Source organism: Miniopterus schreibersii (genome assembly GCF_964146895.1).
Source record: "Miniopterus schreibersii genome assembly, chromosome: 6".
Lineage (NCBI taxonomy): Eukaryota > Metazoa > Chordata > Mammalia > Chiroptera > Miniopteridae > Miniopterus > Miniopterus schreibersii.
Window position 1 is genome coordinate 88,153,217 of NC_138107.1, and position 23,653 is coordinate 88,176,869.

The 23,653-nt window shown below is 49.2% G+C and overlaps 2 protein-coding genes across 10 annotated transcripts in view; one reads left to right on the forward strand and one right to left on the reverse strand.

Moving 5' to 3' along the window:
• PRKN (parkin RBR E3 ubiquitin protein ligase) overlaps positions 1-15,448 on the reverse strand; it is a 618,945-nt gene extending 603,497 nt beyond the window's left edge. For 3 of the 5 annotated variants that reach the window (XM_081141126.1, XM_081141124.1, XM_081141127.1), the window contains exon 1: positions 15,317-15,448. In XM_081141126.1, coding sequence (XP_080997252.1) covers positions 15,317-15,323 — 7 coding nt within the window. In that variant the 5' untranslated portion in view covers positions 15,324-15,448. Of the gene's footprint in view, positions 1-15,298 lie in introns of all 5 variants that reach the window. The other 2 variants (XM_081141123.1, XM_081141125.1) reach the window with 2 other exon arrangements.
• A 160-nt stretch (positions 15,449-15,608) lies between these two features.
• The window catches only part of PACRG (parkin coregulated), a 328,057-nt gene continuing 320,012 nt past the window's right edge, over positions 15,609-23,653 (forward strand). For all 5 annotated transcript variants that reach the window (XM_081141419.1, XM_081141420.1, XM_081141422.1 and 2 more), the window contains exon 1: positions 15,609-15,976. In XM_081141419.1, coding sequence (XP_080997545.1) covers positions 15,824-15,976 — 153 coding nt within the window. In that variant the 5' untranslated portion in view covers positions 15,609-15,823. The remainder of the gene's footprint in view (positions 15,977-23,653) is intronic.

The following is a 23,653-nucleotide window of genomic DNA, read 5'->3' on the forward strand; positions in this document are numbered from 1 at the left end:
GGAGAAAGGAAATGTTACCATGACTATGCGGCAGCAAGGCCTTCTGTCCAACAGAAAGACAGTGTGTGAGTGCTAAGTCGAGGAGTCCTCAGAGCTATGCAGTGGTGTCTATAACGATGACCTTGCCACTGGTCTTTGAAGGGGCCATCAACATGAGAAGGTACTTTTCTTGAGCCCCAAGTCAGTAGCTGTTTGAAAACCAGCAGTAATGTGCCTGCTCACTGACCTGGAGCAGTTGTCTCCCTCTACACCACCTGATCCCTGTCTCCCCTCTACTCTGACCTCAGGTTCCTTAAGCAGAAAGCTTATCCGGGTGGATGCTAGGTGTTTCTGTCCTCAAGGGTACTGAAAGGACACCATCATGGACATGACACGAAGGAAAGGAGTTTCTGATGCAGAAGCTACCACTGCATTTCTGACTGTGACTCCTGCCCAAACCTGGCCTGCCCGTCTTGTAGTGAGGAGGCCATGTTTGCCTTGTCCACTCCTACCAAACTGACTACCATCAAACCTCTGACTCTGATTTTGGGATAGCCTGAAGGCCTTACCACTGTTGACTTTTTTTTCAGGTTACTGTCCAATCAGCTGGCTTTGGCTACACCATTGTGGCTCTTGAAAATGTCATGGTTTTAGCTTCCCATACTGACTTAGTCTGACAATGGTGTGTCTTTTGCCATGAAGACCAGTCAACAATGGGCAAGTAGGAAAAGCGATCAATGGGCATTGCATGACCTTTACCATCCTTATGTTGCAGGCATTATTAAGAGGTAAAATGTGGCTGAAAAAATCAAATAAAAAAGATTTCTGACTCTAACTCGCTTACTGTCTCTTGGTCTACACACCTCAGAAAGGCAGTTCAGTCACCAGATATAGCCATCCCCAGAGAGTTTAGGAAGTTACATAGACGTATATTGAAAATAGGAGATTTTGCCCTAAAGTGGTCATTCCTGGCACAAATCATCTTTCTCTCCCCTAATAAGAACCCCAGGCCAGGATGACTGGTATGTCCTCCAGGTGGCAGCCCAGTCCAAAGGAATTCAAAAAGATTCCAACATCTTTTTGGTCCAGCCATTAGATATCCGTGTTGGACTAACATGGTTCTAGCTCATGAAGATAATGGCCATTTGGGTCACTGAGTTGAGTACACTGCTCACCATGTCCCTCTGCATTGGCCAGTGTGGGGCACACAGAGGCTTTACAAATTCTGTAAAAATGCCCCTATCGCACTTGCACCTGACCTTCCAGACAAAGGTTTGGATACAAGGAGGGGATGGCTGGAGAAAAGACAAAGACATAGCTACTAGAAAGGGACATACCAGTTTCATAACTGTGGAGAGAGAGCAATAAACCTGCCAACTGGGAGGGGTCCCCTCAAATCCCAGGAGGTGTGAGGGAGTGTCATTAGTGCTCTCCTAGTCCCCTGTATTCAGTGCCCCAGCCTGGCAGTCATAGGATCCATGGGAGACAAGCAGCAGCGAAGGCTGGCAATCTGACTCACTGACCCACTTCTGAGCTTGTCACCCCCATCCATGAGCTGCAAAAACAGAAAAAGTCTTGAGGACACGGCTGGTCCCGAACTACTCTTCTGTGCCCAATGCCATCAACAGCAGCTCCAAACCACAGACCTCCCCCTCATACCTGTGCAAACTCCCAGACTGGCACAACCTTGTTTCAACGTGACTGACAGAACTCATAGGCTTGTCCTAACTCCAAAGCAGCCTTAGGTTGTACCTTGTATGGCAACCGAGGTGGCAGCTACTCAGAATACTGTCTGTGTGGCTTCATGAAACCAGGTAATGGTGACCCAAGTCAAGTGCAGCAACAAATTCCTAACCAGAGTAAGGTGCTCTCTCTGGGGGGGGGGGGAGGGGGAGTGGATCCAGAGACAGCTCTCCGATGGGCATGAGAGTTGCTTTCTGGGCCATCTATTGCCCCCTTATTACTGGCAATGACACGAAAGATCAGCAAATCATTACAAACTTCCTGTATGAGTCATAAAAGATAACAGAACTGAATCAGACTGTCTTAATTAAGACCTACAGTCCCTGCCTGGGATGTATTCACCACGGGCTGAGTCAGGGGCCCTGGGGTGTGGCGGGGGGCAGATGAATGCAGTCAATATTGCAGGATGGCTGCATCCTCTGCTTAGCATCCTACTGATCAAAGCTCAAATTAAATGCTGAATGAGACAAGTTGAATAGATTTGGTCCCAGTCTCTGCTGGACCAATTAATCAGAGTGGCCATGGAGTAGCATACCTATGTGAATTCACTGCAAGTAAAGATGGTGTAGGAAAACCTGTTGGTTATTGGGAAAGAGAATTTTCTTGGGGCCTCTTACACTCTCCTGCCTGTCTCGCGGAGTGAACCAAGAATGCATCGCCCTGATGCCCCTTCCACCTGGGCCACCTCTCAGGGCTGTTTATGCATCTGATAACCTCAAGAAATGAGATCAGGTTTATCCCCAGACAAATTTTACTTTTCATTATAAAAAATCCTACCAAAGCAAAGTTTTTAGGGTTCAAAATCCACCTTCATAAATTTAATAAAAAGACTCAAATGTCACTAAGTGCTTACTGTATAATTAACTGCAAAAGATTTGTCTATTAGCTATTACTCACACACTGTTAGAAGCAAATAAAGCAACTTAAGAGGAAGAAATAACTCTTTAGAAGTAGAATTTTAAGAGCCAGCGTTAAACTACTTCAGAGTTATGTCCAGACCTCCAGCTGAGTATCAAATGTGATGGGTAAATAGTCTAGATTTACTGCTTTGTAACGTATATGTGAGTAACAAACTGTGCTAAAAATGAGGAAAACTCACATTGCTTCAGAAAGGGATTTCATATTCACTTGTCTCGGCAATTCATTAAAAATAAAAATGAGTGGTTTTTGAGAACCACAGATGTGAGTTTGCTGGACGGCACGTCTCCGCCCTGTGAGCTGGGAGGGAAGGCAGCGTGTTCGTCACAGTATCTGTGTCCCCTGGGGTAAGCGGCACATGGCTCTGGGTACAGGGGGACGAAATGCCTGATACAAAGACACCACTGGGGCTGAGCTCGCAAACACTTCAAAACTGCCCATAATTTCAAAAAAGAGTCAAAGCTTAAACCTGTCTTATAGAAAGACAGGTCTTTCAGGCACTTATAAAAACCCCGACGTTGGTCCTGTGTTGTGGCCCTGGGACTTTCTATGGTCTGGGGTCTTGTCTTGCGGGGTTGAGCAGGGGGGTGCGAGACACACCAGAGAAAGGGCTGCAGGAATGACATCAGAGACTGTCCAACACTAAGAGCATGAAAGCAAATCCATTTGCCCATTAAAATCCCTCAGAATAATTGAAATGAGTTCCTGCCCAAAGTAAATTGCCCCGAAGTTTCTGAGTGAGGCTCTGGGCATGGCGGACTCTCCTTGACTTTGGCCTGCAGGCTTTTTCAATCAATCATGCTGCAGCCTAGAATCAAATTGAGATGATCGGATCACGGAAAATCAGATTTTTTAACGTTTAGCTTCAGTAATGTGATTACGAAGCTTTTAGTGATATTGTGATTACTCTGAAGCTTGCGGCATATGTTTCCGTGGACAGCCCGCCACGGGGAAGAGCTGCGTCAGGGAAACAAGTAGATGCAGACCTGGGTGAAGCAAAACCACACTGTTGTCAAGTTAAAAGCTAACGGTGGACGGAAGACGACACACCCATGTGATTTATACTCTGAGCGGCTAGAGCAACTGCTTTAAAGTCCAGCTCATTCCAGAATGAAGATAACGGAATGGCTCCCCTCCCGGTGCATGCGCGAGAAGCGGTGCAGGGAGCTGAAAGGGAGAAAGTGACAGCAACGCGCTCTCCTCCATTAATGACTCCCCTCTCAGGCTAGGAAACATTTTAGCACACTCAGCGGACACCAAAATCCAGCCACAGCGGCCCGGCCCCACCTATTCACTCTTCCATCCACTGCACCGCTCCCTGGGTGATGCTGGCCGGGCCCAGAGGCGAGCGCATGGGGCCCACCCCGGCAGTGCCAGCGGAGCTCGGGCTCGTCTAGCGCTGCCCCAGCCGCAGACACCCGAGGGGGCTGGAGGGGACAAAACTGAGAGGAGCCGGTGGTGCCCTCTCCTCTGACCACAGTCACTTACTCAACAATTAGCACTCACTAGGCGCAAGCACCCCCTTCCCTCCGAGGCACAGGAAGGGCGAGGGCACCGCCCCCCAGCCCCCGGGTGGGGCGAGAGGCAGCCTAAACTCCCCCGGGAAGACGATCCTGTCCATGGGACCCGGCGTCCACCGACCTCTCGGAGGGTCAGTTTATTCCGACCACGTGACGGGACAGGATGTGTCCCAGCAGCGTCGGGATCCTAAGGAGGGAGCAGGACAACAGGCTGAAGGCTGATGAATGGAGCTCCCGCCATTTATATAATTTTCCTGTTTGAGTCCATGTCTCTCTGGCCGCAGGCCCTGGCCCTGTCCACCGTCCCGGGGGAGCCCGATCCATTTCCCACGGACCGCTGCGGCGGCGGGGTTCGCTCCTCCGCCCGAGTGGGCCCCAGCATTCAACACGAGCGCCCACTGTTGCAGGCCTGCTGCTCCTTACTAAGTCAGGACAGAGCTGGTTGGTGCCGCCACAACTTCTGTGTCAACCAAACGTCACTGAGCGAGATTTCACGTGGCCCCGCTGCCCAGGCTCTTCCTAAAAGTAAATCCGACTGTGCCCCTTCCTGGCCCTGAGACCGAGGCGGTTCCTCTTCCTCACAAGGCAAAACCCGAGCTCTGCAGCCTGGCACAGAAGCCTGCCAGGGCTACCCCCCTCTACCCGCCCTTTACCCCATCGCTCTCGCCCCTTGTGCTCTACCCCAGTCAACGACTCCTCCCCAACACAGGTTTGCCCGCAAGACCCCACAAAAGGGAGCCTTCCATTACAGCTTTCCTCTTGATGGTGGCTATTTGGCTGGTGCCACGGCATCGTCACTGAACTGTGACTCCCTCATTTAGATATGCAGGCTTGTGCCCGTCCCAGGTCCTGCAACTCACGCTCTCAGCCAGCGTCTGTTGCATTTCACATTTATTTTCTTATCTTTTTCCAATAACAAATGAACTTTTCCTTTTCTTACAAATCGAATTCTGCATCTGTTTTAAAAATATATTTCATATCTCCCTTAGAATTTCTAACTGTACCGATAATGTGCAGTGAAATAGTTTCCCAATATTTCAGCCAAAACTGCCTCATGGAAACAAAATCTGCACTGACGTCTTTAAAAGAAAAAGTAGAGCCAATGAAGCCACACTATTTTGTTCCTTTTCGTCCTTTATAACGTCACTGGAATTTATCTGAAACATCTAACACCCACGCCAGGTTGGCTGTACTTCACGGAGGGCCAGGCAACGCTACATGGACCCACAGGCGCGCTCTTCCCCACGTCCGCAGGGACCTGGCAGATCAGAAGCCACATGCACAGAAAGGGGTCATTTGCTCCCCTTTGCCTGGTCAGGTGCTGCTGGGTGAAGTCACATTTCCTGTCAAAAGCATAGTGAAGCGTCCCCTGCGCCACGGGGTACAAACGAGCAACCTGGCACAGCAAATTACCCAGCTGTGACTCACCACTCGGGCCTGGAGTGGAGCCACATGCTCTCGTGCCACCTGGGAGAACCTGTCCTTGGCCAGGTTCATCGACTCACCCCCCCACACAAGCATCCTAAGTCCCTCACATGCAGAGGTACCGCATGGCCTCTAAGTGACCCTAGAGAAGGCAAAACCGAGCGGTGTCACTGTCGACTCAACGTCCTACATCCGTCATCCTTACTTCATAATACAACACTTCAAGCCAGCTTCCAAAGGGTGACAGCCTTAATGGCTGAGCAGGACCTCCTCCAGACGTCAGTGTCCTTGCCCCTGAGCCTGGGAACCACGGCAAAAAGGACTTTTCGGATGCGACTAAGATATCTGGAGGCCCCTAAGTGCGGTGACAAGTGTGAGGAAGGCAGAGGGGCCTGACTGCCGCGGAGGAGACCGCGGGGGCAGGCAGACTGGAGGGAGGCGCCGGGAGCCGGGGAGCCGGGAAGTGGAGCAGTTTCTCCCGGGGCTCCAGGGGAAGCCGGTCCCGTGAACGCTTCCGTTTACGCGGCTTAAAACTCTCTTACTCCTGCAGCCTCCAGAACTGCGAGAGGATAATTTTGTGTTCTTTTAAGCCACCAAAGTGTGGTAACTTGTTACAGCGGCGACGGGACACTAATGCAGTCACGGAGCCTCAACAGTGAGCAAAACCACTGAAAACATTAGTGGAATGGTGGTGGCAACGCTGGTTCTCCAGGAAACGCTCCTTTTATGACCCAACATGACATTACTCGATGCTACCACTGTTACTTATCTCACATAACTTCTCACAAAAGTATAATCAGTTCTACATATATTATAATGGTGACACATTTGTCCTATCCTTGAATCTGTGTTTCTAACATTCATTGTGTTTCTGTATTTCTAAAATATTATAAGCTTAATGTTGAAGATCTAAAAAACATAGAAAACCACAATGAAAGAAATATCCCACAACCCAAATGTAATAATTTTGGGTTATACCTCCCAATATGTTTCATAAATAAATGGCAATTAATGCTGCCTAGTTTTTCGTTATGGTAACTAAGCTCTAATGTTAATATTTTTAAAAACAATGTCTTTACTATTGAAGAACTCACACAAATTTATCAGTCTTAGATCATTAATGTTAATCACACTGTTGTCATCATTACTTCAGGACAAAATAAAAAAAATCATGCCACCTCCAAGAACCTGGCCTCAAATGACATCAGCACCCTTCTCTGACTAACTTTACCAGCATACCTTGCATTCTAATTATTTATAATAATTAAATTGGCTGCAGAATTCAAAAGGGATTTTTAAAAATAAATTTACACGCAAAGAACCATGACAACCATGACTAGACCCAGAAGAGAAGTTCCTTGGATATTAAGTCCCAAAGAGAAATTATTTGAGAACCTTCAAAACAAGTTATAAAGTGTTCTGCGGTGCACAGGACTTTCTTGGGTAAAAGACAAGCATACAGACCCAGCATAAAGCTCTAGCATCAGACACTGAGAATAACATTATTTGGTGATTTTCCTGAAATCAAGCTACGGGGAAAACTCAACACACTGGATAGGAACTTTGCATGTAGTGACACAAAATGGCCAATAAGAGAGGAGAAAACTGGAGAGGACCACGAAAAAGGGAGGCATCCCCGTACCTACCACTGCTGGGATTCCACCAGTTCCTAAAGGGACAAGGGTGGGAACCATATCCCGTCTCCACTGCTTGTACCATACAATGATGCTGAAAAGGACCGCACAATAAAACACATAGGATACCTACCCAACACTGTGAATTCAGGCATCTTCGTTTAAAACCACCTTTAGGTGCTGTCACAGGTAATTCTCAGACCCCAGTGGGTGATCGACGACTGACTCGACTCAGGCGCTTTGCATTTGTCTGTGCTCAGCAGCCCCAAAGAGCAGCCACCCCCAGACCACTGCCTCAGGGCTTAAATCCGCACCCCTCACTCCCCGGGGACACGCCAGGGAGCTGCAAAGGACCACGAGCCAGAGTTCAAGGGCAGAGAGGAGGCCTAGAGCATGAGTCGCTTTCTTAAATCTCTCTCTCTGCAGGCAGGGAGCCTAACTGGTCCCTAGCCTCCGGCCAGCCTGGCATTCACCACTCCCCAAAACTCGGGCTTGAGGGGAAAAGAGTTGCGAGCAGGACCCAGTCCTCTGGAAGCCACACGTGGAGCCTGGGCCTGCTCATGGCTTCGCTGCAGCAGCTCCCTGTGGAGCAGGGACCCCAGTGGCTCCTGGTCTGGGCAGTGAGGCTGCTCCAGTCACGACCCTCGGAGACACTTCATAACCCACAGTGGAGCCGGGGGGCGGGGGGGAAGCTCCGGCCTCAAGCAAAGAAAGAGCTCACCTCTCATCACTCGGGCACCAGCTGCTCCTGTGAGCCAAAGAATGAAACGTTCAATCCCAGCTCCTGAGAAAACTGAGGGTGGTGGGAAGAGAAACGTGAAAAGAGGGGGTGCAGGTTGGTGCTACACTGAGGGTCGCCTCAGAAACACAAACAGTGCACACGTTCAGTCTCTGTGCCCAAGTCCCTCACAGCAGGGCCCGAGCCTCAGATGTCTGCCCCTCTCCTCCAGGTTCCGGAAAGGGGGGCCGCTCTGAACCATGAGCTTACCCAGCCACCACGGAGCCACACAGGGCTTCATCGCAGGCCATCTCACTCGCACTCAGACTCGAGAACACTTAATAAAAAGAATAACCAGTACGTTCATCAATCTTATAGACAACTAATAACACACCTCCACTGGAACACCAACATTGCTTAGTTCCTTAACCGGTAATTTTCCCCTAATCTGATGAGGGCGGGGGTGGGGGTGTGAGGGGTGGGTGAGGTTCTATATACTGTACACAGCGATTTTCCTCTCTTCCAATATTTGGGACTCTAACATGATCCTTTATGGGGAACCCTGTTCAAGTCTTACAAGTATATTGGAGAAATTATCAAAAAACACATACCAACATTTGTCCGAGGATGCTCTCGGCGTGTGGCCAGGCACGTGAGTTACACAGACACTGAAGGGGAACATGACTCCGCAACAGCCCAGGTAGCTCAGTAGCTCCAACTGTAGTTACAGAAACTATAAATAGACCCCTGAGCGTCAGGTGCCACATGTCAAAGGAGATACAGGTTGTTTTTGGAACATAAATAGATTTAAAGCTTTAGTACCACAAATAAAAGCATACCTGTCAATAAAAGATAATACATTCTACAGAAACAAGAACAGTTTCTTTTAGAAACATGGTCCTTGATCAGAGGTGAGTTAATGACATATCAAATCAGGGTCATCACCCTGAGAAAAGTCACCTCCTGCCCCACAACTGCCCTGTCATGCTCAGTGGACGGCCAGGCCCTACTTGAGAGAACAGAAGTGATGAATGGTTGCCAGGCCCTGGCACGGCCGGCCTACGCTACAGCTTCCCAGATGGCCACAGGCACCTTTCCAAAGCACCCCATTCTTCATGCTCTTCTGTTCACTGTGGCTCAGGGACTCCTCCTCGCCACCAAATGGAAACCCACCCTCACCGCATGCCCTCCTCATTCCGTGAGTCCCTCGCCCCCCCCCGGGCCTCAGCTCCTGTCTCCCCCGCCCCCCCAGGTCACAATGCTGCCAGTTCGTTCCTGCCTGTCCTTCAGGACACCGCAAAGGGCCCGTGGGAAGCAGCCCTCTCCCACGCCTCCCGGTGCAGGCTCTCCCCGCGGGACTTGCCACGCAGGGCTGCAAACCTCCTTTTCTGTGCACTTTCTGCACCAGGAACGGGGACCTGACAGCAGGTGCTCATTTCTCGGTTGATTCTAAAGGAGAAGCTAATTGCTTCAGGCCGAGGAATGGGTGAGAGGGACACCCGGGTGGAGGCCTTAGGGAAACACCCTAGGAAGTGGGCATCGTTTGAGAGGGACCCTGAAGGATGGGCAGCATTTCCGGACGCACCGCGGGCAGGGCAGGCGCTCGGCTGAGAGAACCGCATAAGCAAAGGGTAGAGACGGGAAGGGCCGTGGTGCGAGGCGTGTTCACACAGACGCATTTCTCTCCAATTACTCTGCTTCTGTTGCGGGGACAGCAGAATCCTTACCCCAAATATATGTCTTACCTGCCCAACTACATCACAGACTCTTTAGGGTGGGAGGACTTTTGGCAAATAACTTCAGAATGTCATTAAATATTTCTCTGTATCTCATGTTTGTCCGTGTCCCTTCCCCACAGGCAATACATACACATACCCCCCCCCACCAGGGCCTCCTGCCCAGGGCGACGCGATCCAATACCTTGGAAAGAAATGACACCGAAATCAGGACTGTGAACTGCAATACCTATTAGTCCAAGGAGGAACGTTTCCTATTTAGCGAAAACAGGTATTTGAGTAACCTGGGGGAAGTCCTAGGTAATTAGGACACGCTGTACTGGGGGAAAGAGCGGAGTCACTGCAATTCCTTTTAAGCAAGATTCTCTCCCGCGGGGCGAGGTAAACACGCCAGGAAGGCGAGCTGCGGCGGGTCCGCCAACTGTCTCAGAAACCTCTCTCTTTAATATTACAAAACTTAGGCGAGGAACCATTCCCATTACTACAAAGAGACATTTAAAACGAGCTCATTAAATGCAAATTAAAACAGAAACCCTGAATAAGCACTGGGCCACAAGAAAGGCTCAGCAGCAGCAGGTAAGAGACGGTTTCCGCTGATCAAAGAACTGAAGCCGGCAGAAGAAAGAATTCTGCATGGAAACCGCCTTCAAGAAGAGGAAGCATTTTGAAGTGAGGAGAATTTTCCCTTTTTGCATTTTTCAAAGACGCTTTGGAGGTAGAAATGGATTTGTGTACCTTTGTACAAAGCACTTTCATTGTCTCCTTTCCAAGCAATGAAGCTATGAGGTTTCAAAAAAATGCAGCCTTCAAAAAACCCTCAGAAACAGTTCCAAGGTGGAAGAGGGCTCCAGGTCATTATTTCGGAGCCTTTGGACTCAAAGGACTGGACATAATTATGCAAAATCTTCTATGCAAAAGTTCAGTAGAACTTCTTGGGTGACACAAATCTACCTGGTCACAAACAGAGGCCTTGGAGCCTGATGGGTGCTCAGCGGCAGGGTCACCCTGCATCCAAAATGATCGACATGGCAGGGCAAGTAGTGGTACACAGTACATTCAACTGAAAATATAGATTCTGAGAGTTTAAAATTCACCACATAAGATCTTTAAAACAAATATGTAAATTTGTGGGCAAGCAGTGAAGTTATACTCCCCATTCATGATGGCAGGCATTTTTTTCTGTTTTTTTCACTTCTGTATCCCTGGCACCTGGGGCAGCACTGGGCACACAGCAGGTGCCCGACGATTAGACCTGCTTTCATGAAAGTAATACATTATAAAATGAGACGTGAGAGGGTTTTCCTTCATAGATTCATTTTACAAATTAAAACACACTGCTCTTCAGCTGTCAGAAGGCAAAATAAAAATATTCTATAGGACACAGGGGCGAAATGGGCAGTCTTACAAAGACTGTCTGTCAGAGAGCTCAGGGCCACCAAGGACAGCTATGCAGCTGTGCACTGCTCGAAGGCACTGACCCACACCCATGGTGGGAAGCAGGTATAACGAGACAGGAAAGCCCAGCAGGTGCTCGGGAGGATGTCTCTGTAATCTTTCAGCCCAGAGGGGCGGGAGATTTGCTACCTTGTTGTGGTAGACAGGAGTGTAGAATAGTGTGAGTTTCTTTAGAATAATTTGGAAATACTTTGCAAAATTCAAAATCTACAAAGCCTTCCTCTAGAAAACCCACCCGGAAATTATAAGGTTTTTATTTTACATATATGCTAACATATGCAAATAAAATGATATAGACACAAACATTACTGATGATAGCAATTGTCTGTAAACTTTCTGAAGGCTCATTTATTGGAGAGTATTTGCATAATTTATGTGCATCCATAAAATGAAAGTCTAGGCAGGAATTATCATGGGATAGAAGTATACGTGCAGATGTGAAAGTTTTCTAGGAGATGTTAAGTTAAAGTACAGGAGAGACTATGTTCTAGTTATTGTGTTATTATAATAAAAAACCTTTTTAAAGAATAAGACATTGAATTTGAATTTCAATACTGGCATCATTGTTGTACATATATCCATGCACTTTATTTTATTCATTTATTTTTTCATAACAGTTTTGTGTTTATATATTTTTATTATTGATTTTAGAGGGAAGAAGGGTGAGAAAGAGAGAGAAAACACAGGTGTGAGAAACATGAATCGGCTGTTTTCCTTACTTACCCTGACAGGGGATCGAACCCATAACCTGGGTATATGCCCTGACTGGGAATTGAACCTGCCACCTTGCAGTGTATGAGATGATGCCCCAAACAACTGAGCCACACTGGCCAGGGTATCCATGCATCTTAATATCTGATACTATTCAAATACCTAAATCCAGTTCCATAGGACATTTAGAATATACCACAAATATCACTACAAAAATTCAATTTTAAACACAAAGAACTGCTCTTTTTATAAAAAGGCGAGATATATTTTTAACAGAGGTGCCAACACCTCCAATAAGGAGTTAATATCTAAATTATATAAAGAACTCATGCAACTCAACAACACAACAAAAACACAGTTAAAAAATGGGCAGAGGACCTGAAAAGACACTTCTCCCAAGACATACAAATGGCCAACAGATATACGAAAAGATGCTTAACTTCACTAGCTACTAGGGAGATGCAAATCAAAACTATGATGAGACACCACCTTGCACCTGTTAAAATGACTCTTATCAACAAGACAAGTAGCGACAAGAAAAGGGAACCCTCGTCCACTGCTGGTGAGACTGTAAGCTGGGACAGCCTCTATGAAACACAGTCTGGAGGCTCCCCAAAAGATTAGGAATAGAGTTACTATATCACCCAGAACCCCTCTTCTGGGTATCTACCCAAAATCTTTGAAAACATTCATTCACAAAGGTAGGTGCACCCCTATGTTCGCTGCAGCATCATTCACGGTGGCCAAGGCATCGAAGTGTCCCTCGGTAGACGACTGGATAAAGAAGACATGACACATATATACATCGAAGCAGTGCACAGCCACAGAGAAGATGACCCGCTGCCGTCCACAACGACGTGGATGGATTTTGAGAACATTATGCCAAGTGAAACAAGTCGGAGAGAAAGTCAGGAGCCATGTGGTTTCACTCCTACGTGGGATATAAAACTGAAAGCAGCACATGACCAAATGGGGGAAACAAACAGACAGAACCTCATGGCACAGATGACACTGTGGTGGTGACCAGAAAGAGAGGGGGTGGGGGGAAGCAAAGGGTATAGGAGGTCAAATAAAAAAACGGAGGTGCCCGAATTACGTCTTCCTAAGTTGAATTTCCCTACGGCCTGTTGCGTTCTGCTTACATTATCTCACAGTCCACACTTCCCACGGTCGTCATCTTGCACTGACTTCGATGAGGTTAGGTTGTGTTTCTGCAGCTGTCGGGGTCAGGGCACCTGTCAGCCATCATCCAAGTGAGGAATGGACAAGCTTTTGAAACAGCCTCGGTGCCAACATAATGGTATTGGCAGGGAGGCAATAGCAAGAAACCCACTTCTTGTTTTTCCTCAAAAGTGAGCTAAGATTTGAAGACAGTGGAAGAGTGCCATCTGCGTTAGAGAGGTCGTAGCGATGACACAGAGCGCAGATGTGAAATGGGCGAGTGCCGAGCAGCACAGGTCTTCAAACAGAAGATCACAGCCCCCAGGCAGGCAGCTGTCTACATTCTGATCTCCAGCCGATCTCTGGCTCCAAAGCTCAGTCACCATCACCGGCACCATCACCGTCACCATCACCGGAACAGGAAACCCCTCCCTCCCGCCTTCCCTCCCACAGCTCCCATTTCAACTCACCTTCACCACGATCCAACACATCCAAGCCCCAAACGGCAATTAAGACTTTTATTAAAATGTGCCCGCCGACATGCACAGGCAATGCAACTAGTTATATACAATAACTTACTGCACTCTGTCCTCGTGGTTGTTATATGCAGGGTAGTTTTCTTAGGATGGGGCATAGATTTCATTACTTATGTTGTAATATGCACTTATTTGCACTATTTAAAACAATAGCTGGAGTGTGAAAAGAACGCTTTTTAAATCCACCTTTATATTCGTCTTGTCATTACCAGATACTGATAACTGTCTAATCATCAAACCCCAAGATCACACTCTTCCTTTTGTGTCCCTAAATCCACCCCCAACCCCCACAAACAAACAAACAAATAAATAAATAAACCAACAAAACTGCCTAAACATATTTCATCCTAATAAGTTATTTACATAATCATTTATTAGATACTAACTTGGAATTCAGTGATGATTTTTAGATCTTAAGTCCCCGTCTTCAGACAGCTTTACCATAAATGCATTCCTTGTAAAACCAGCCACGTGCTAGATTAAGCGGAATTACAATCACACTCGCACAATCATCTTGCAAATAAGGTCTGTTTTTCCCCCTTTACAATCCTGACAGCATGGATTGGGAGCAGCTTTCCAACTTGGTTTTCTGATTCAGTTCGGATTTGTGTGGACAAGCGGATACTACGTCATTCTCACCTAAAAGCTCAAAGGTTTCAAAAAATTTCCTACGTTCTCCCTCGTTTAGCTTCCAAAAGCCGGACCACAGCAGAAGCTGCAGGAGCCTGGACCAGGGCCTTAGGTTCTACCCGTTACTCCACCCACGGCGCCGGGGAACCGGTGTGATTCCCCCCGTGTCGGGCAGGAGGCTTCACATTTTAACACGAATTTAATAAATAAAAGGCAAGAGGAGCCTATTCCCTGCACACAAATGTTCACGTTTTAAAAATCTCCCTCCCGTCTTTCTGGATTGACCGCCTGACTTCAGACGCGCTGGTGGCCGCGGAGAGCGCCGGGTGGGTGGGGCCCGCGGGGGGCCGCCCCGGACGAGCTCACGGGCCCACGCGCGGGAGAGCCAGGCGCTGGCACGCGAGGCCCCGGACCCCGATGCCTCCCAGCGCCCCCGAGCGCCGCGCTCCAGGCACGCTGCGCATCCCCTGTCCCCAGGGCCCCCCGAGGAGAGGCCCGGCGGACACCCCAAGGACCCGAGTGCCGCCCGCACGCCCGCGGCGCCCTGGCACCGGGCACCTGGCGCAGCGCTTTCCTAAGGGCGCGGGGCGCTCGGGCCACGCAGGGTCTGACCCTTAAAGTCATCCGCTCCCAGCTCACTCCTTCCCGCCAGGCCCCCCGAGGCTCGGCAGGGAGAACCGGGGGAGCGGGGCGTTCCCGCCCACCTGCGGGGCTCCTTGGGGCGCCCGGCCTCTTAGGGGTCCACGCCCCGCCCGGGCCCCCCGCAGAGTCCCCCAGACGGCGGGTGTAGCCGCGGGGTCTGTGGGTGCAGAGCTGGAAGGCGGCAGCCCCGGCGCCCCGGGGAGCCCCAGCGCGCCCAGGGAGCCGCGGGCGGGCCTCGCCTCGGGGGCGCCCAGGTGACCCCGGCTCCCCGGCCACGTGGGCCCCGTGGGCAGCGGGTGCGACGGGGTGGGGCGGGGCTTCGGCGACACACACACACTGTCCCGGCGGCGCGGGCTCCAGGGCGCGGGCAACGCCGCGCTGCCGCTGACAGTTGGCACCGCGTAGGGGGGCGGGGGGCACCCTGGGATCCCCGGCGTCCCAGGACCGGCGTGGCGTCAGCTGGGCGCAGGGCGGCGCGGAGAGGCTGTACCTGACGGGCACCACGTACCGATCATGGTCACTGGGCAGGTGCAAACTGCGGGGCACGAAGGGGCCTCTGGGGCGCCCGCCAGCGCCTCCCGCCAGCGGTGCGCCGCGGGGTTCAAGCCGCCGGACTCCCCTCCCCCGCGCCCGGCCGTCGGAGTGCGCACGCGCAGACGGAGAGCAGCCCGCGGCCTTCTGGGAGTTGTAGTTTCAGGGCGTAGTTTCTGTTCTTCCCCCGCCCGCCGCTCTTCCGGGTTACGGCCCAGGAAACGTACGTCCCGGGGGGTGGGGCCAGGTGCCCGCAGTGTTGACGCGTCGCTTAGCAACCGGGAGGTCGCCTTTGGAAGCTCGTTGCAGCCCAGGCCGAGGTCCCGCCCGCTCCCGCCCCGCCCCTCCCCAGCCCCCCTCTCCCGGGAGCCCCCAAACTCGGGTCCGCCTGGGCCGCGCGCCTTTTTCCTTCCCCCCCCGACCTCCTTCCCGCAGCCCCTGACTTGTGCACGACACGTGTCCCGAGAACAAGACCTTTAGGAGGATGGTGGCAGAAAAAGAGCCCCTGGGCGCGAGCGGAGGCCCGGACAAGGGCGCGAAGAGGCGCGGCCCGCTGCTGGCGCCGCCCCCGGCGCCCCGGCCCCGCGGCCCGGTCTCCGAGGGCTTCACGGTCAAGGCCATGATGAAAAACGCAGTCGTAAGTCACCCGCGGGCGCCGGCCCGGGGCGGGCGGCGGGGCACAGGCGCCCCGCGAGCGCGGAGCCCGCGCGGGCCCGGCCGGGGGGCCTGGAGCCGGGCGAGGCTGGGCCCACGCACAGGCACCTTCCCGAGGCACGGCCGCGGTCTCGAGGCTGCTCAGAACTACTCCTTTTAAAAAAATCATCCCAGAATTACTCTTAACAAGGCCCTTACTATTCCTAAACTCGCCCCGCTCCACCAAGGCCTTATATGTAGCAAGTAGGTGAGTTCCTAGAAATCTTAAAGGCTCTTCCAAATTTGACATGTGCTTATGAGCTGGGAACATAAAATGCATTAAATAACCTGCAGTAAGACATCTCATCCGTTCAACCTGGGATCTTCCTGGAACAACACTCTTAGGAAATCGTATCCACGCCTGTTAGGACTCTGGAAGGCGACTTCATCGGCCTTTTTCCAGACACACCTTTTAAATGACAGATTTTTAAAAATTCAAGCTTCAGTTCAAGTAACCTCTGGCTGTTGATACAATTCACATTTCATTTTTATTATTTGCGGTAGTTAAAAGAGTTTCAGTACTGTTGAGGAAACAAAAGGAACAAGTGGTTTAGCTACATGCATGATAGTTTAAAAAAAAAAAAAAAAAAGCCTTCCTACCTGGGGAACTGCTTTAAATTTGGTTTGCTAACCCAGGTTTACCACTGAGCAAACACCTGTCTGGGAATGAGATATTAAATAATAAATGCAGCTTTCCAATTTGTATAATTTACACTCTGGGAGGATCTGACTTATTGCCTAGCAACTCATTACGTTAAATGAATAGTATTGCTTTCGGGTGTCACATTATTTGTTTTACATAAATGTTGTAAAGCAAATACCTACTCCGAAATCACCTTCTTAATGAAAACGTGAATGAAACAGATTACCTCTAGACCCCCCTAGGCCAGATCTCCAGGTTGCTACGCAAATGCTATTCTGGCCATTGGAATGTGTGTCAGTTGATTTCCAATAGTTAAAGTTAATGAAAATAGACGAAAACTCCGGCGAGGCGTAGCTTCAGTCCTTTTGCATGTGTTTCACGAGAATAGGTGGTCATGGGAGCCAAGACGACTATTGGTCAGCAATACCGAATACCATAGCTGTTCAAGCTAATGATCCTAATCAAATGTAAAAAATATTGGTCAAATTCTTTCTCTTGTTTTCTAAACCTATATTCATAATCATTTTTTTTTTTAAAAGACCTTACACTAAAGTCATGGATCTGGAAAATCAAATATTTCAGTATTGTCCAATGTCATAAGTATGCTTACAAGACTCAGAAAAACAAAGTGTGAAGCACCCTTCTTTATAAACAACTTATTTGAGATGAATTATCCTGTTTCCATATTTTTAAGGACAATCTCTTTGCGTAATATCTGTTTTTCTACTGGTTTCTTCAAAACATGATGGGTAATTGCTCCATTTGGTGGAAATTGTAATTCATTGATGCAAACATTATTCAGCCATTCACTTATTCACCCAATCCACAACTTGTTTTTTTAAGCTAATAATTTGTTAAACACCGCTCTGGGAATTTAGGATCAGCCAAACAAAGCCCCTGCACTCACCACTCCAGGGAAGACCACCACCACCAACAGTACAGCCCTGATAAAGGAAAGACAGACAATACTGTTGGTACAAACTAACTTCAGTGGTATAGGAAATAAAACCTTTTTTTTTTTTCATATCCAATATTTACATGTTATTGTTTTTACAGTCTAGACTTTTTGGCATTATAAAGTCAAAATATCCCTCTTTTTTGAGTGTTTGTTGTGGTTTTTTTTTTAATCTTTATTGATTTCAGAGAGAGGAAGAGAAAGGGAAAGAGAGAGAGAAACATCAATGATGAGAGAGTCATTGATCAGCTGCCTCCTGCACGCCCCCGACTGGGGATGAGCCCACAACTTGGGCATGTGCCCTGACTGGGAATCAAACCCCGATCACCTGGATCCTAGGTCAACACTCAACCACTGAGCCACACTCAGCCTGGCTTGAGGTTTATTTTTATTCAGAAAATAATACGTCTACTTGCAGCTTTGCTTCATTACAACCCCTTGTTTTATTATTTTTTAAAAATTTATCTTTATTGTTGAAAGTTTTACAACCCCTTGTTTTAAAAGCCAACCCCCAAACCATGTTTCCAGTGTGAGGGGGCTGCCTTCAGTTCGCTCTTTCCAACACTTGATAATTCAGTGTCACCACTCTGGGGCTCTTCCACAAAAGACATTCAGAGCTCTACCCTAAGGAGATCTATGTGGCTCCCGTTGCTGCTTGAGAGTGTGTCAGTAATATAAGTGCACAAACTTGGTCGTAAACACATCTGATCGATGAGCTCTGCGAGCAGACATCCTTATTTAAAGTCCTAATTCATATTCAAAACCACAAACTTACTTACAAAATAATAATACATGTCGATGTCAAATGTTCTTCAACGGTGAGCAGTCCCTAGGCTTCCTGGAAATTGTCATGGCATTATATAGGGTGTCCCCCAAAAACGTAGACACGCACTTTGAATAATTGTAAAGGCAGAGTTCATTAAAACACACTTTCGTTTCCAAATTGAGCTGTCAGCTGTTACAACCTGTCTACATTTTGGGGGGACACCCTGTATATGAAAACAAGAAATGACAAAAGTCCCGCAGTTAGAAAATAATAAACTCGTATTGTTATCATGTTTGCCTGAAAAGAGTGATGTGAAACTCAGAATGTGGAGACCTTATAGTTCATTTTCCCCGTAAAGGCCTGGTGCCTGGTGATGCAGCCCGGAATCAGACACCAGCAGCTCAGGGCGCACTGGCTCCATCTCAGCACAGTAGATACTCGCTGTGTCGCCTATGAAGTGAGGACACAGTTGCAGGAGAGCCTGAGAAATGGAGCCTCCAACTGCTGGCTGTGTCCAGCTAAAGCCTCAGGAACGAAGGGAACAAGGGCAAGTGGGGGGCGGTGACGTGTCCCCACTAGGACTGGGTGTTTCTAGTGCAAAAAAGGAGATGGACACGGAAAACAATGACTGTAACATAAATGCACATCCACAAATACTCAGCACAGGGGAAGGGCTCCTGATGAAGGGACCACGGGACAGCCACGCGACCTATCATCCGCACTGGGCGCTAGACTCCATCCACCAAAGGGCCAGTCACCTCAGTCGGCTGGCCCTGTTGTCAGGCTCACCTCCCCAGGACAGTGTTCTCCTGTCACCGCTGAGAGCCCCTGGAGCCCCTCCATTCTGACAGAAAACCCCAGCGCGGTGCCTCCCCGGGCCTGCGGGGACCTAGGCCTGTCGGGGGCTTTGACCTCATTGCCCGCCAGCCTCATTGCTGCCACCAAGCTGAACTGTCACTCTCCATGGCGGTGTTTTTGCCCCTGTTGCCACGTTTGCCCGAGTGCCCTTCGGCCCGCGTATCTGCGCCCGAGTTGCTCAGTCATTAGGTGACAGGTACGTTCAGGTCCCTGTGCCAGGCGTGGCCTCAGGTGCTGGCATCCAGAGGCCTGGGGCGGGGGCAGGCGCAGGCCGCAGGCCGCAGGCCGCCCGGAGCTGTGGTTCAGGAGCCGCGGCTCCAGTTCTCCCCCGTTGTCAACCAAGACCCAGTTCTCCCCCGTTGTCAACCAAGACGGAGGCTTGTCCTTTGCTCTTTGTTTCCTGTGGTGCGTTGGAGTGACTTCTGCTCCCGTCTTACCCCCTCGAGGGTGTTCCCTGAGGGCAGGATCCGGCTCTCGCTCACTCCTACCGCCCTCTCAGTACCTAGCAGTGCCCCCGAATATGTGATGAGCCGAGGAGAGCACCTCCCCCCTTCCTTACCTCACTGCCCCCCCTTTGCTGTTGCTCTAGTTGTCCTGTGTGTATAGTTTGGACTTTTGTAACCGCCCCCCACCCCCCTCCACTTCAGGACCCCAGAAGATCCCTTTAAACTCAGCCCGATCGTGAGGTCGCTCCCCTCAAACCGCCGGTGGCGCCTTATCTCCCCCAGAGCAGAAGCTGAAGTCCTCACTCTCCTTGAGGACGTCGTGCAGCGGCCTGCCTGCTTCATCCGTAGGTCTGGGCACCTGCTTTCTCCCTTCGTCATTCTGTTCCACCCACAGTAGGTTCCTCGCGGCTCCCTGAACACACCAGTTTGCGTGGCCGCCTCAGTGCCTTTGCCCCTCCTGTTCCCTCTGCCTGAAATGCATTTTCCCTACGTATTCCATCTCTTTAGCCTTCAATTTTTGTTCAAAAACTCCCTTCTTAGCGAAGCTGTCCCTGACTATTTAAACTTTCAAGGCCCTAGTCACCTCCCCCGCCCCGGCTCCAGCGCGCCCGTCGGCTCTCGGCTTGTTCGTTTTCATAAACGCCTCTCACCCTTTCGTAGAACTGAGTGCAGCCTTGTCATCTGCTGCAGCGTGAGCTCCTCCAGGGCAGGGAATCAACCCTGTTTGCTCGCTGCTGTCTCTCCAGCTTTAGAAAAGTGCCTGGCGCACAGTAGGTGCTATTTTTTGTCAAATGAATTAATGAATGGCAATGTTTTATATTATAATGAGACAATCATCTTTGAATTAGCAGCTTCAAGAAAATGCTAATGGTGTTATGTAAATATAAAGTATAGGAGTTAGATTAATTTACAAATGTTTTATGCCATATTTTAATTAGCTCGTTATAAAAGTTATACGTGCTCATTGTAAAACGTTAAAATAGTTTGGCCCAGAAAAGCTTTCTCTGAGCTAAGATCATGGGACCAGGTTTAGCCTTTTTTCCCCCAGTCCTCTCAAAACTTCCATTTTTTATTTTAAAGCTTTGCTTCATTGTCAGGTGTGTGGGGTGAGGGCTGATAGGTCCTGGCGTCCCACCCATGCCCCCGGCCATCCCGCACGTGCGCAAGGCCAGGGCCTTACGTCAGGGTGATTCAGCAGCATCCCCGCACCGCCCGTGAGGGTCCATAACCTGCGCTGTCGGGATGGAGGGAGGAATCGTTCTCTCCAAGTGGGCTCCGCGGGCCTTCTGTGCGCCGGGGGCTCCCCTCTGAAACGCCCTGCAGCCTCCTTCCCACGACAGTCGTCTTGATTCATCTTGGTTTAGGAAGAGAGGTAAAATATTTGATTTTTTTTTTTCCAATTGGCCAGAGAGTTATTACTTGACTCTTCATATGTAATTAAACTAAGTTATATCAAATATCTTTCTATTTGCTTTGAGTAATCTGTCATGGCTACATGTGTAATAATTACAGTAGCCTTATCTATGCGTTAAGGTACCATAGGACTGGTCATCTCTATTCCATTCGGCTTCCCAGCCAACCCTCGGACAGGCAGGGCGGACTAGGAGGTAGGGCAGGCTACCTTTTTTTTCCATGTAGCATATAAATCTAAGGTAAATAATTTAACTTCTTGTTGTGATTTTGGGGCACATTAAATGGCATAGCAAGAAATGGAAGCTGTATTTCTAGATTTTTCTGACTAAAACTAGTCTTCTCTTAATACCTATTTTTATAGACTTTCATTGATGCATAACATACAAAGAGAAAACACGTATTTTATGTGTATCACTTGATAAATATTAAACCAAACACACTGGTTTAGCCAGCAGCCAGATCAGCAAACATCGCCGAACCCCTCAGGCCCTGTCCAGTCTCCGCCGAATCCACCCCAAGCTGCCCTTCCCCTGACCCGTCGGCAGATTTGTGCTTGTGTACGTGGAATCGGAACATGCACAACTGTTCTGTGTGTGGCTCTGGTCCCCGCTGTGTCTGAGATTCTCCCGTCCGTGGCTGTGATCGGGGATCTTCCACACTCATCACTGCTAGTACTTGCATTTGTGAATAAACAATTACCCGTCCCTCGGCTGCTGAGTCTTTGCGGGACTTCTGGGTTAGGACTGTGACAAGTACCGCTCCTGGGGAAATCCTGATACGTTTTTGGAGAACGTGCCCGAGGATACACACCTGGGAATCGCTGGGTCCCGAGGATACACACCTGGGAATCGCTGGGTCCCGAGGATACACACCTGGGAATCGCTGGGTCCCAGCGTGTGCGTTTGTTAGCTTCTAGTAACTGCATCAGAAGTGTTTCCAACTTGGTCTTTCCCCTTTGAACCCGGCCAGCTCCGTATGAGACGGCCACTTGCTCTATGGTCTCCCCAATAATTGGCATTTTCTTAACTTTGCACCTGAGCAATTCCAGTGGGTTATCTAGGGTAATTCTAGGATTATCTCACCGTGGACTTATTTATTTTTATTGTGCGTAGTGAAGTTTAAAACTTTATATTTGTTGGCCATTCGATTATCTTTTTCCAAGTGTCTTTTCAAGACTTTCGTCCGTTTCTTTCTCAGCTTGGTCTGTCTTCTTTGTAGTACTTTAAAATTTTTCATATTCTATTCTAAATAATATAAGGCGCTGTCAAATATATGTATCTCAAGTATGGTTTCCTACTCGGAGTTTCCTTTCCATTCTCTTAATGGTGATTTTTACCTATCTCTTTTTAAAATATAAAAAGAAAAAAATTATCTTCTGTGAGAAAAAATGATCTCAAATATTTTACTTACGTACTTATGTGTAATACGTACCTCAACCAATTTTAATTGTCTCACAATAATGTATATATGAAGGCACAAGCTTTGAAAATAAATTTTGGTGATCAGAAAGAAAAACCACAGTGCAGCAATGAAACAAAATGTAATCAAAGTAGGAAGCCTGAGCTGGAGACAAGGAGAGTGAATTTGCCGTTCTTCAGGATTGGTATTTGTGTTGATTGATGATCAGATTTCTTTCTGTTTCTTGGCACCTGCAGTTGAAAGGTGGACACTATGCACTTCTCATTGTCAGAGGAGACACAGCCGGGCCGTCCCTACGGGGAGTTCAAGCCTTCCCTGGGCAGAATTCTCAGAGCAAGTGATCATGTAGTGTTCTGATTTTAAATATATATTTTTTTATTGATTTTAGAAAGGAAGGGAGAGGGAGAGATAGGAACATCTATGATGAGAGACGCGTAACATTTTAAATGCAGCAGGTTCCCCGTTAATGCTGTTTCCTTCCACGTCCTCATGGTCAACTCGGGTTCCCTACAGTGTTGAACAGAAAGAAAATTGATTCCAGCTGGGGCGCTGTCCGTGGCGTTTGCGTTTCTCCCCAGGCTGCGTGGGTTCCCTCTGGCACCCGAGCCGTGCGAGTTAGCTGAATGCTGTCTCCCCCGGCCCGGCCGAGTGAGTGGGGTGCGGGCGCCCTGTGCCGGAGGGGCATCCTGTCCAGGATGGGTGCCGCCTGGATCCCTGAGCTGCCCGGGCAGGCTCCAGCCCGGCCACCGGCCACCTGCGACCCTCACCTGGACCCCGCAGGTTGGAAAACACTCCCTTCCTTGTTTTCGTTCATCTTTCTTAAATGTTTGTAGAGCTCACAGTACCTCTGTGTTTAATATTAGAGGGTTGCAGGGTCTTTATTTAGAAGTTTGGTGATGTTTCTGTGACCAGAAATACGCTGTAGGGACGGAACTCCCGTTTATGTCAGCTAGCCCACGGAACACTGGTTTCATGAATCCTCGTTTTGAAAAAGTCACGTTTACCCAGGACCTGTGGGCGACATCCAGGACTTGCCGAGCCCACAGCACCCGGTACCTGCTACACAGAGTCGCCACAATTTCTAGGATCTTACAGGAAACCCAGTAGCGGATTTCCCAGGA